Source organism: Helianthus annuus, chromosome 16 (genome assembly GCF_002127325.2).
Source record: "Helianthus annuus cultivar XRQ/B chromosome 16, HanXRQr2.0-SUNRISE, whole genome shotgun sequence".
NCBI lineage: Eukaryota > Viridiplantae > Streptophyta > Magnoliopsida > Asterales > Asteraceae > Helianthus > Helianthus annuus.
Genome location: NC_035448.2, coordinates 189,737,271 through 189,751,322, shown reverse-complemented (window position 1 = coordinate 189,751,322; position 14,052 = coordinate 189,737,271). Strand labels below are relative to the sequence as shown.

Sequence of the window (14,052 nt, the reverse complement as noted above, 5' to 3'; positions counted from 1 at the left end):
ATAAATTATGATCCGACGTCTTGTGTGGCCTCACAAATTTAGCTTGCACATCATGAACCAAGTTGCATTAACATCCACTAGTTTATATCGTTATAACATTCTTGTGACAAAATTTAAAATCTTAAAACTTGAATCATAAGAACATTAAAACGCTTAGAGCTGGATATGTATCCATTACACTTATTGCAATCCAATGTAAGGATAATAATCTGAAAACAAACAAATATGATGCCAAACAATAATGCAAAGAAACCGAAATAACAACACACAATAATGCAAAGTACGATAGTTCAAAAACCAATAAAATCCACTTAATAATACCATCCGAAGCCAAACTGCTCGAAAGTAACTCAACCGAAATCCAGAAATATCATATGCACTTTTCAAAACCGAAAGCCATGTTGGTTCAAGTGCGATTCGGATGGGGCTACTGCTCGTGCAGTTGCCGCTGATGCTTCACAGTTGCCCCCTTCCATTGCACGTCCATGGTCAAACTGTCCACTTCCACTTCCATGACCATAACCATAACCATAACCATAACCGTAACCGTAACCATAGTAACTGCCACACCCGTAGTTTCCACCATCGCTAATACCACTCATAGGATTCAACATTCCATCTTGACCAGTGTTATGCATAGCTGGTGTCAAATTAAGAGAGCTTGAAGGATCAAACATATAACCACCATTCGAAAATGAATTTGAGCCTTCCCCAGGTCGATAACTAGTGCCACCATCTCCAAGATTCAGACTGTGTAATGGGATCTTGTCCATCGACACATCCGCATACAAGCCTTTATCACTTTTCATCTGAGACTCATGTTGGTATGGGTGACTCATGCTGAAGTTTAAGCCGCCGTAAGGGTTGGTCATGCGATGATCTTCTCCGATTTGAGATAGTTGATACTGGTGGGACGCGATAGAATGGTAAGGATTGGGCTGGTTTTGGATGGACGAAATTTGCGGTCCCATGAGTAATGTTGTCGGATGTGACATAACCGAGCCTATGAGGCTGCTGCTGCTGTTGTCATTTCTAGTGCTTTTGACTGCACTGTCTTCTACGTTGAGCGTTTGTTGATATTTGGCTGCGCCCACATGCTCTGGTGTGTCACAACGCCTGAAAATATAATTCGTATAGATTGACTATTAGCACGTGTAGGAAGATGCTTAAGAAAAATATGGCGATGAAGGTGTTAAATTTGTACCTGATGAAACAACTGCCGCAGCGACAAGCATATTTTTTCTTGGCACAAACCTTTGAATGCGCTCGCAAGTCAGCCTCAACACTGTAAGCCTTGCAACAGGTGTCACATTTAAAGTTCTTCGTAGTACAATGTTTTCTTAAATAATGTTTCCTAACACCGCCAAAGTCTCCTAAGGCGTGAGAACGGTTGTGATGGACACATGTGGGCTCAGGGCAAAGATACACCTTTCTTGGTGATGGTTCGTTCGATGTTCTCGTCTTGAGAGTGAAAGGAAGATTGTGAGCTCGTCGATGAAGCGTCAAGTTCTGCCTTCTTGCAAAGCCTCTGTAGCAAACTTCACAAACATACCTATTTGGATCTAATAGAGTGTTGGGAGTCACTGATATTGCAACTTCTTCCTTTGGATCTATTGTCAATAAACCAAAGTTTCTAATTAGCAAAATGTTATAAATGTAAAAATAAAATAAGGGCTTTCTCCAAATTGATACAAAAGCCTTGGGTGTTCAAAACCTTTGAAACCGTCCAAACCGAGCTAAATCTTCCGGTTTATGACTGAACCGGTTTGGTTAATTTACGGTTAAAAAAACCAGGTTTCACAGTCCGGTTTATGGTTTGAACTTTATAAATGTAAAAATAAAATTAGGGGTTTGTCCAAATTGATAGAAAAGTCTAGGGGTGTTCAAAACCTTTGAAACCACACAAACCGTTCAAACCAAGCTAAATCATCCAGTGAACTGGTTTGGTTTACGGTTAGAAAAACTGTTTCATTGTCTTGTTTACGGTTTGAAATAGACCGCCAAAACCGAACTGGCTGAAATATTAATAAAATAAGTAAAAGTTAATTTTTTAATCTATATAATTTTAATGAAAATAAAACTATTTTCTCTTGTGTAGGAATCAAACAACTATAAAATGTATAAGTATTTCAAATTATAAAACATACACATTATTAATTTCTGATTTCATGCTATATTTTTTCCCTCTTGTAATTTGTAAATGTTTTAATACTCAAAATGTAACATGTTTTAATCATTATTTAAACTTACCATTTTATTGAACTTTTTAATATCTAATGGTACAAATCGGTGCCAAAAAAAGAAAAAAACCCCGTTTAAAGAGAGAAAACCGCACAACCGGCAGCTGTTCGGTTTGGCTTATTTAAAAAAAACGTACGTATCAGTTCGGCCTCAAAATTGTGTCACAATCGGTTGAACCGAATCGTGAACACCCCTAGAAAAGCCCATCTGCAACTCTTATTTTATTCAACTTTTTTAAAAAAAAAGTATAGAGTAAACTGCCAAAATGGTCCCTGAGGTTTGGTCACTTTTGTCACATTAGTCCAAAACTCAAATATTTTGAATCTAGGTCCTTGTGGTTTTAGTTTTGTTGCCATTTTCATCTAAAAGCAAAATTTGGTCAGATTTTTCAGTTAACATCCAGTTTTTTTTGTCGTTTTCCACCCTTTTAATGGAGGGCAAAATGGTCAGATTTTTTTAATTTGTTATAATAAAACATTAAAAGACCATTTTGCCCTTTATTAAAAGGGAGGAAAAAGACAAAAAAAAAAAAAAACCTAGATGTTAACTGAAAAATTTGACCAAATTTTGCTTTTGGATGAAAATGGCAATAAAACTAAAACCACAAGGACCCAGATTCAAACTGTTTGAATTTTGGACTAATGTGACAAAGTAACCAAACCTCAGGGTCCATTTTGGCAGTTTACTCAAAAGTATGTTAAAACAATACAGAAATAGTAATTTCCTCTTGGTTATGCTTTTCAGATTTTAAAATACACAACTACCACAAGATAATAAGGTAAATAAATAAAAGCATTAATGAAGAACTTGCATGAGGCTTCAGATTGATTGCTTTGCTTGTTGGGATCAACAGGATGATGATTCTGTTGAGAATTTGCCATGAGCTCCATGTAATCTATTGTGTTTGTGGTGCCAAAGAACATAATTGTTGAAGAAGGTGATCCTGCAGCCATCTTTCGAGTTTTTCGTATTTAGTAGGTGGTCTAGTATACCTTCTTGATGTTGGCACACACATATGTGAACGTTTAAATAGTTGCCAATGCATTAAGATGCCTCGTGGCAATGCATAGTTCCTCGTTTCTCTTGACATCTCCTCTATTACTTTTTACTGTTATTGTCATTGTCAGTAAACGTGGTACCACACCTCTATAAATTTTGAATCCACATGGGCGTGGATAATGCGAACTCTCTCATCTTGATCATGCTTTGTTTTCTCTTGATTACAACTCATATTTACTTATATATTCTGTCTTGAAATAATGACCCACATGAGCGAGAACATAAATACACAAGATTTATAAGGTATGTGTATCATCATTGCATATAGATATATACGAAAATATGTCTGTATGAAAGTGTGTTTCTCCCTCCACATAAACGGATATACATAGGAAGGATCACACGACTTAACTTTTGTGACAACAGACGATCCTTGCATACAATCTTAGGATAAAATTTAAGTGAATTTTGATTTAAGCATAAATGTAAATAAATTGTATTTTTCTAACAGACTCGGGTCTCTCATAAGGTACTCATCCTGACAAAGAGAATAATTGCGAAAGAGGCTATGCGACAGTTGCAGAGTGTAACACCCCGTGTTACCGAATGTCAAAGTCAAAGTCAAAGTCAAAGTCAAAGTCAAGATTGACTCCTTTGACCATAGTTAGTCTATTTTATGTTTGCGATTACGTTAGTTGTATTGTGTGGAGTATATGCTGAAATCGAGTTAATCGAATTTTATTTATCAACGCGAACCGCATAACGACTGTGAATCGTAGGAAGTAACAATGCGATAAAGCCAATTAATCAATAATCAAGCTAATCAAATCTTCATCAAACTCGAGACTCGAATTATGCGAATTTTGGTATTAATATACGTGTGTGTGTGCCTTATGTGTTCCTTGTGCATGTTTACTTTATGTAATGTGTGGTAATCAATCGAAACTCGAAACTCAATCGAACTCAATCAAAATCGAATTATGATAATTGGTGGCGAAAAGACAGCGCGAGACATAGGAGATTGTATGTTAGATATAGTGGTTGGGATTAAAAGTAATTTGAATAGGAAACTCTATCGTATTCTCATCAATCGCAATCGAAATCGAAATATCAAAAATCGTCGCGCCGAACGCTCGAATCAGGCAGCTGAACGATCAGGCTCTCAGCCGATCGAATGGCCCAGTCGATCGGACTGTTTTCCGATCGGACAAGCTGTCCGATCGGGGTACCTGACCGATCGGCCAACCCTTTCCTCTTTTGGAAGTCTATAAATACCCCTGTCATTGTCATGCTTACCACTTTTGGAAAGCTCTGACCGACTAGCTCGTGCTCTCGTCCTTTTTCTCAGATTCCTTCCGATTTCGGTAAGATTTCATCCTAAATCTTGTACTTTCTTGATCTATACACACTCCTACACCTTTCTATCTTTCAAATCTTACTTTTTAACCGTGAAATCATCAAGATTCAAGTGTTCTAGGATGATGTCATCATGGTGTTCTTGAAGAACTTCATGTTTTGGCTTCAATCCACCAAGAATAACTTGGATCTAGCCGATTTCCACATAAATAAACAAAGATCTATCATAGATCTAAACATTTACACGGTGAAAAGGATTGAAAGAATGTTTTCCAACTTCCTTTCAACTCTTTTACACTCAATGCCTTCAAGCCGATAGAAACGGAGCTTGTGCCGACTTGCTAATCATTTCGGTGGTTGTGCTGTTCAAGATTCGGGTTCTATCCACGAGGTTCACCGACTTCAGGTTAAACGTGAAACTCCGTTCCTAATAGTTCACCGGCCGGGTTTGGGTGATTCCTGTCCGAGCAGGAGAAACAAGCAAGAACGAGGGTTCTATGGTTCAACTCGTTGTCAAAATACCTCGATAGAACGTCATACAAATCAAAACAGCCAAGTGTTAGACGAACAGGCCGACCAGGTCAGGAAGCTGACCGATCAGGCTGGCTGTCCGAACGGACAGCCCAGTCGATCGGATAAGCCAGCCGATCGACCAGGCCAACCGATCGGCTAGCACATGGCCCCACACTTTAACAATTTCATGAAGCCTAGTATTGAACGAAATGCTGTTCGATCGGACTACGGTTGATCTAAATTACTCTTCGGATCATGAGATACTATGCTTCAACACTTAATCGATCTTCAACTTGTTCAACGCATTGGAGTGCCACTCGATCGATCGAGCCGTCCGACCAGGTGACACCCTGATAAGAACTTGTTGTTGAAGTACCTAACCGATCAGTTAAGCAGACCGATCGAACGGTCCGTTCGATCGATCGACCCGAAAGGTAAGGATACTTCAATGTTTCAAATACTACAACGAAAACCTCAAAAGGTCAAACCATCATACACAAACACATCCTTCTTAAAGGAAGAAACAATCCACTCGAACAGTCCATCCGATCGAACTACCGACCGACCGGACAGACTGTCCGAACGGACTGGTTAACCGAACAATCAAGCCGTCCGATCGGACCTACCGTCCGATTGACCAGGCTGTCCGACCCTCCCACACTTGTTTTCGTTTTACGCGTTGCTCGTTGTTATACTATCGAACTATTCAGGCTAACCCTACTCTCAAGTGCTCCCTTCAATCCATCAATCATTGTGAGTATACTCGAACCCTTTTTGTTTTAGCACTTTTGGGTGTTACATACGTTACTTATTCCAAATCACAATCGAACACACTAATCAATTATTTCAAGCGCTAACCGTTACCGCATGTATTAAGTGACCAAATGAATGCTTGTTGTTATGTTTACACGTGGAATGCTGTCTGCCCGCCTTAACGACGATAGTACTATAGTTTGGACTCAGCACCCGTTCACACGGGGGTTGTTAAGGACAATTACTTGCATGGATTACGGTGGTAATCATGTATTGCGAACTGCCTCGGGCAATCAACCCGTAGTCATTGGTATCGATAGATCCATGTCGATAATTAACATGCTTCGTTTTCCTCTGTATACGTGCTGGTTATACGTAAACTATTTCGAACTCTATATGCTATTATCAAACTTGTATGCTCACCTTTACATATTATGTATTGACTTTATTTTAACGTATGTGACAGGCAATTAGGATGCTTATCTGCTAGGAAGGCGAGCTTAGAATAAGCGTCTAGAGCATAGTTGTCTGTAGATCTTGCAGATCGAGCCTCTAGAAGCATTTGAACAATTTTTATATTTAAAATCTGAGTTGTCGGAACAGAATATTTGACTTGATGTTATCTGTAATAATTTGTTTGCTATTTAAGGTACGGCATGGGACGTATTATATAAATTGAATAGTAATAATAATTGTTATGGAAACTTCTGGATAATCTGTTTCGCTCAGTGCCATGCCCCGATGATTCCGCCATCGGTTGGGGTGTGACACAGAGGGATGGGCCCAACGGGGATCTCCTGGGACTTTAATAAGTACAAGCCCATCCATAAATAAATGGGCCCGGACTAAGGATGACTTGATAATGAGCATCCCCGTCTGGGCCTGTCTCCTCAAGACTGGTGACTGGGCCTAAGCAAATTTTGTCTTTTCCTTTTAGAACAAAACAACGAAAGCCCATGGCTTGACTTGGTCAATAAAAAAGATCTTCCTGCTCAAATGTCATATGGAGAGTACTGTTCAGACACAGAGGACAGAAAACCTCTCCAATGTGACTCGACTGGCTCATTAAATGCTCCTGAGAGCCAGCGGCCTAGCGTGGGCTTCTCTGAAGATAGATAAGGTAAATCCTTAATGAAGAAGCAACCACTAATTGCAAGGATCTCCCTGTTCCTACAAAATGGACATGATCGACGCTATTACCCGGGCAAGACAGTTATCCGAAGGAACCTTCCTTTGGTTCTCAGCCAAATAGGATTCTCCTTGGACGATGGGCCAAGCCCATATAAGAAACCGAGACTATTATAATAAGGTATTTTGAACTCCCTGATAACACACACACACACTTGAGAATTCCCCGAGCAAATGCTTTTGCATTCAATACACTGAAGATATTCTGACCAATTCATTAGTAGCAAATTAACCGGTCCTTTTACCTTCGAAATGTTGTGTATTCTCACGCTGGAGCTTGGTCACGGACTCTCCCCCCGGAGTCTTTGTGACAAGGCTAATAATGTTCTTTTTTGTAGGTTGTTCCGGTCGTCGGAGTGGATCCCAGTCAATGGACACGTCAGACTGTTGAAAACTGATGGTCAATTATGTTTATATTTTTTGGAAAGGGCCCCAAATTTTCATTTCACTTAGGGCCTTCAAAAAGTTTAAGTCGGCCCGGATTCATTCCCAGGATATACTTCAGTTTTTTGGTTCAAGGTGCAAAATTCCACCCTATTTATGCATAACACCATATGGATTTTGGAATCTAGTTAGGTCCTTGAAACTAAGTCTATTTTTATAGTGGTGGGGTATTGTTGGAAATATTTTCAAATGACAAAAAAGCATATCGGTCTTAGGGGAATATAGAAAAGGGACATATATAACTGGTTTGTGTTAGTTGGTTCTTTGGAACACACCTGTTCAAATTTGTCTCATCTATTGAGAGTTGGGATTGGACGGTCTAATGGGAGTTACCAGTGAACACACCGGTCAAGCATAATTCTATACACTTCAAATAATCACATGTGTAATGTTGATGCGGTATACTATCCATTGGTTTGTTGTATATTAAATGATTCGTGGTTTGCCACAAAACCAGTTCACATAGTTCTATTGAACGGTGGGGGTGAAATTGTGTCACACCCCTAATTTCCAACATAACCCGGTGGGCCCGGTGGGGAGTACCGTGACATAAGTTGATATCATCATAGTGAATAAACACATAATAGCAGTGCGGAAGTCTTGGAATAAAATTTACTATTACAAACCGAAGTGTTCAAAGTTCAAAAATAATATACAGACGAATGTAATAAAAGATCCACAGGCGGTTCATAAAAATGTACAAAGTGATGTTCAACAGACTTTAGGCATTCTAAGGATTTGCAAAATCCTCTTATCAATGCCAAGCAGCTTCCAGCCTATTTCGTATAGTACCGATAACTTAGTCTTTTGAAAATACATCAGTTACACTGGTAAATACAATTAACCGACACATTTTGAAAACATTTCCAAAATTGATCTAAGTGCGCAAGGCACATGAAAATCTTTTATAACTTGGGACAATTAAGAATTTTAATATTGTATACAGTTTTACATGTTTGTCAATACATATTGGGCCCAGTATAGAAACCAAGACATGATTAACTGACTCGCCACTTATAAACCCACAAAGGAGTTATCCCCAACTTGTGGGTGAAAATATTTTAGCATTTGCATCTGTCAGGTGTATGCCTACACCCTGTGCCTAGGTGATCGGATTGTCGCGCTCCGGTCAAAGATAAAATTTATAAGTCCTATTTACCCTTAACAAATAGCTAGTGGTGGCAAGAGGTCGAACCACAAAGAGTATGTGGTTTGCCAGTGGATTCGATTGAATTATAAAAAGGTGTCACAATTATGAAGCTTGCTATGATATTTTAGTATTTTTGTTTTGTTGAAAGATGTGAATTTAAACTAATGGAATTGATTTAATTGATTAACAACTAACAATTAACAATTGCAAGAAAGATTGATTACTAAACAATAATAAGAAAACAGGTTCACACCCGGTTTCGGTAATTGCTAACCTAGGGTTTCTACAAGTTTTAGATTCAACTCAATTGTATACGATTAGCGGATTTAGTGTACCGTGACTTAGGTGTCAATAAATATCAACGTTTCGAAAAACGGACAAGAATGCACTTTGTAATCAACACAAGTAAAACCTAACCAAGACAACGCATAACTACACATAACCATTTCGCAAAGTCATAACTTTTAACATCGTTCGACAATTTCCGAATACGAAACAAATGTAAACTATTGTCAATGGTTTCAAAAATCAAACACAATTTGTCACAAAGTTGAATCAAGAATAATTCAAAACCCTAAATTTAATAACTACCTACACCGGGGTGAAACCAAGATGATTAGCCGCTCATGGTTGAGGAAACTTGATCACTGGATGCTTGAAACATGAATTGGACCATCTTGAAGCTTGATTGATGAATTGGTGGATGTTGAGGGTTTGGGTGATAAATGATAGTAATGGAATGAGGTATGGAGAGTTAGGGTTTAGGATGAATTGGGGATTTGTATGATGATAATGATGTTCTTGATTCGGGTGATGTTGTAGATCAATTGGTAGTCAAGATGATATTCAATTATGGCTCCAAGAATGATTTTCAACTCAAAATAATGTGTAACTGTCGAATTTATGGCTCAAGAACCATTTAAACTCATCAAAAGATCAAGAAAACACAAGTTTCGCGATTGAACAAACGGGAGCCCGTCGCCGACGGCCCAGACCCCGTCGGCGACGCCCTCTAGATTTACTGATTTTCTGCGACGGCTTGTTTGACTGGTTACGGGCAAAGTTGGCTGACGGGAGTTTCTAGAGCCCGTCCTGGACGGCCTAGAGCCCGTCGGCGACGGCCTCTCCAGCTTCAAATATCCAATTTTCCATTTTTCCGTTTTTCCATTTTGCACTCCTATTTGATCTGTAACGCGTCCTGATTGTCCGTTTTTCATCCCGATGGCTCGTAAAGCTCCCGAAAAGCACCTTAAACTTCGTTAAACCTGCAAAACACAAATCTAACTAAAAGTAGGTTTTTCAAGATTAAAAGTCGAGTACAAACCCAAACTTAAACATATACAAGCACCGTTATTCGACCACGTATCACTAGGTCGTGGCCATTAGTAACTTACATGACCCAAGGATATCTAGGACACGGTCGTTAAGCCCCAGTGTGTAACATTCCCATTTTTACCATATAAGAATTTAGGGTTGTTTAAATTTATTAGCCACTAGTAACTAATTATATTTTTAATATAATTATTCGACCCAAATAGTTTTAAAAACTATTTAATATATATATAGTTGGTTGGAATATTCTACCAATTAATTGGCCTGTATATGGGTGACCTTTCTAATAAAGTAAAAGTATATAAAAACTCATATAATTAGACGGGTAGATTACGGGTAAGTTGATTGTTAGAAATATGAAGTATCTAGACGAGCTTATGAACCGTTTATTAATTATAAAAATACATTATATTTGAACCTACTCTGTTTTTAATGAAACTTGGTTCAAAATGTAGACACAAATATTCTCGTTCTAATGACATATTCATTGTTTTATAAAACATCATATTTTAGAAGTTATACGCGCCAAATAAGTGAAGCAGGTGAATTAATTATAAGAATAAAATAATAAAATAATAACTAAAATGAATTTAAAGAAAGTTATACGTGTCCATTGATTTCGAAGTGTATGCATGACATTGTCTACATGTTCTAAAAAGATTAGGACAATTGAAAATTTCTTAGGCTTGAAGTATTCTTTCCACTATAAATAAGAAAGCATACAAAATTGTTCATTCTCTTGCTGTGTCTCACGCAGACCTTCTCTCTCTCTCTCTAAAATTTTTATTTTATTTTTTATAATAATAATAATAATAATAAATCCCTGTCCCGTTTTAAGTGTTTTAACTCCCGATCACCGCTACCCTTTCTGATTGATCTGAGCCCCATAACGCATGTCAAGGCTCTGCCCGACTAAGTTTGTTGGGGTTTTGTCTCGTGACATAGGGACAAGGTTGATTTAGGGATACTATAATTAACACGAGTGCAAATATATATATATATATATATATATATATATATATATATTTTATAAAATAGCTCAGAAGTTATACCCAAGATTTATACCAGGAGGCTTTCTAATTGAAACCTAAAGTTACAAAGTGAGTCCATTCTCTTTTCTCACCGTTTTATTCTTTTTTTTGTGATATAATTATATTTAAAAATATCCCAAATTGATTCATTAGTGAAAGCCCGGACCCCAAAACCCTAATCCATATCAAAAATCAAGAAAATCATATTTTTGACCCTCTCGCGGGCCGCGTAAAGCACAAGAGGGCCCTTACGCGGGGCGCGTCAACTTGAGAGTTAACCGGATAAGGATCCGGGGCTACGTGTCATCCACGTGGCACACCTACTCGTGACCCAGCAAACCTATACGTAGACTAGGCGGCTACGCGGGCCGCGTAAGGATCGGCTGGAGGTTCACGCGGGCCGCGTGAGACCCAAATTTCAGCTATAAATAGAACAGGCCATGAGCAGTTCACTGGTGTCAACGAAACTTTCAAATCCTTCATATTCTGTTCGAAATTCACTTTCAAAGTAGAGAGGTACTGCTACGATACCGGGTATTAACTCGATCGTTGCTACGATTCAATGTCCGATCAATTGAAACTATCAGATGAATGTTTAAGTGCTGCTCAAATTAGGGTTATACTTTATCATTCGTCGTGAATTCGATGGATGTTTAAGTATTGCACTTTGTCATTCGTCGTGAGGGTTTAAATCTCGTGAGTTATCGTAAATGCTGTATTAGTTACTGACATAGTTCGTGTGCATTATTGTTTAAATTAGGTTATCAGGCTTATCAGTAGGCTAAACTCTACCCCATACACTTACAATCAAAGTAGATGCTAATTCTCAGAAGAATTTGAATCAGGAAGCTTGTTAAATCAATACTGCATGCTTATAATGTAATTACAGTAGATTTGAGTAAGAGTTGGATACGGCACCAACAAGGCTTACAGAAGTGGCTCATTTTATCAATTAAATTAAATTAAGATGGAATTAAGAATTTTCATTTTATGTAATCGAGTTTATCCATAATAAAAGCTGCCTTTGTAAAACATGGGTTTATCCCATGTATTTAATAAATAAAATCCGGTGTTTTCTAAACTCTGATATTTTCCTAACTCACGGTCCTGGTGAAATTTCCGCTGCACTACTTTTCTAAATAACCACCGGTACCACTGAACTGGTTCACGGCTCCCGATTCCGTCTAGGGTGGGGTCAGGGGCCGTGACAGAAGGTGGTATCAGAGCCACTGATTTAAGCCAATAGGTGTTGTAATAATAATACTTAAACTTAAATCAAAGAGTTAGGAAATTGCTATTAACTGGTAGCACATCTGATAACATTTAGACTTGAACTTAAGAAAAGATAGCTTAGTATAAGCTAAGCTAAATACTTGTGTAAATAAAATGTGATGGGTTTTGATATACCGTGAGAATAATAACTAGAACGTTGCAAGTATAATAAATAAGCAATAACACTTGACCACTGTTATTCTTATTTATTAGTACTACTTTGTTCTAGAACATGATCCGTCATGTGAAGACTAATTTGCTTAGTCTTTGTTGAAAGTCATAATGCACTTTCCAAATCATGATTTAAGAAAAATACTATTTATGGGAAATACAAATTTCTTCTCCGGCAAGACTGGGTATGGTGTAGCAGACTCTCCAGCTTGTCCGGATATACTGAGGTTACCTCTCCGGCTAGAACTGGGTAAGCAGGTATATAATATGTCAAACAAGTGACAAGATTTCCCTAAATAGTATCATGACCTTATATCTGACTTGTTTTTGGAAATATGAATCTGTTAAATACATTAACCTTATGAAAGGTATGTATATTACAGCATGTGAAATATATGATTATATAGATATGTATATCTATAAGAAAATCCAAAAACCATAAGGATTGACAATTAAGAATAAAGCACAAGCATATGTGTCCATAATAATTTTAGATATCTTTATCAAGAATCTCTTGCATATAAATTCCGATATCAAACATTATTTCGTTTGATCATCTACCTCATAACTCGTGTGACAATATAAACAATGGAAACCCTTTAAGTTGGGACGCCATCAAAAGTATAAGAATTTCCAATACGTTACCATAAACTATTAACGCAAGTAAGAAGCATGTAAAGTTGTGCTAGTGCACAAGAAAACACATGAAACTTAAATTATACGTCCACAGACGTCGAAGTATATGACACACGACTTTTAAGGCAAGGCCTTTTAAAAATATAATTGGGCATGACGACACCAATGCGAATCCCGTCAGTGGAAGAACTATTAATCAAAAAGCAGCACTTGGCCACGTGATCCTACAAACGACATGAATCTCGCTGAGGTACGTTGGAACAAGATTTTACATCCATCGGTGCACAGTCTAATCAGAGTCATAATTATTGCCATTTTAAAATAAGTCACATACCTTTACAAAATCCCCCATTTCATTTTATTCGACATTCCTTGGTAATGTCACTTAACAACGGTTATCACACAAAATCCCAGATAAAATTCTTAAATTTCTTTTGTTAAAATTCTTACCTCTGTGAATAGACTTTTGCATTACTACTTCCCCTTAATGGTCATCATACCATGAGGATTTCTTTCATAGTAGCAAATATTGATCTATTTCATTTCTTGGTAAATTCACACGTTACTCATGCATGTTTGTTGTGCGTGTGGTTTGTTTGATTTATGAAGACCACTGGAGGGCTTCATTTGTGACAACTCGAGCTTCCAAGATTCCATCTTCGTATTGATTGCACGTTAATCGTTTAGATTGTTTGTTCGACACGACTTGTTTGTTTCACAACCGTACGTATTATAATATGTTAAATCGTATTGTGGTTGGTATGTTATAAATGGTGGGTGTTAAGTGTGCTATATATATATGTGATGGTGTGCATTATAGGTGGTATACATTGTTATGTGTATTCTGTATTAATAATATATGTTTTATATAGTTAATAATGTTGCCCACACCCTCCCACACGAAAACACCCTATGACCGAGAACACCTCAGGTGTTTTCGTCCACAAGAGGCCAGCGAAAAGCATA

The 14,052-nt window shown here is 37.7% G+C and overlaps 1 protein-coding gene across 1 annotated transcript; it reads right to left on the bottom strand.

The window, feature by feature from the left end:
• Nucleotides 1-383: 383 nt before the first annotated feature.
• On the bottom strand, nucleotides 384-3,194 carry LOC110920233 (protein indeterminate-domain 6, chloroplastic-like). The gene is made up of 4 exons (XM_022164457.1): nucleotides 3,006-3,194; nucleotides 1,909-2,015; nucleotides 1,205-1,633; nucleotides 384-1,116 (listed from the first exon to the last, which is right to left on the bottom strand). Exons 1-4 carry the CDS (start codon nucleotides 3,192-3,194, stop codon nucleotides 384-386), a joined length of 1,458 nt encoding a protein of 485 aa, XP_022020149.1.
• Between the last annotated feature and the right edge of the window lie 10,858 nt (nucleotides 3,195-14,052).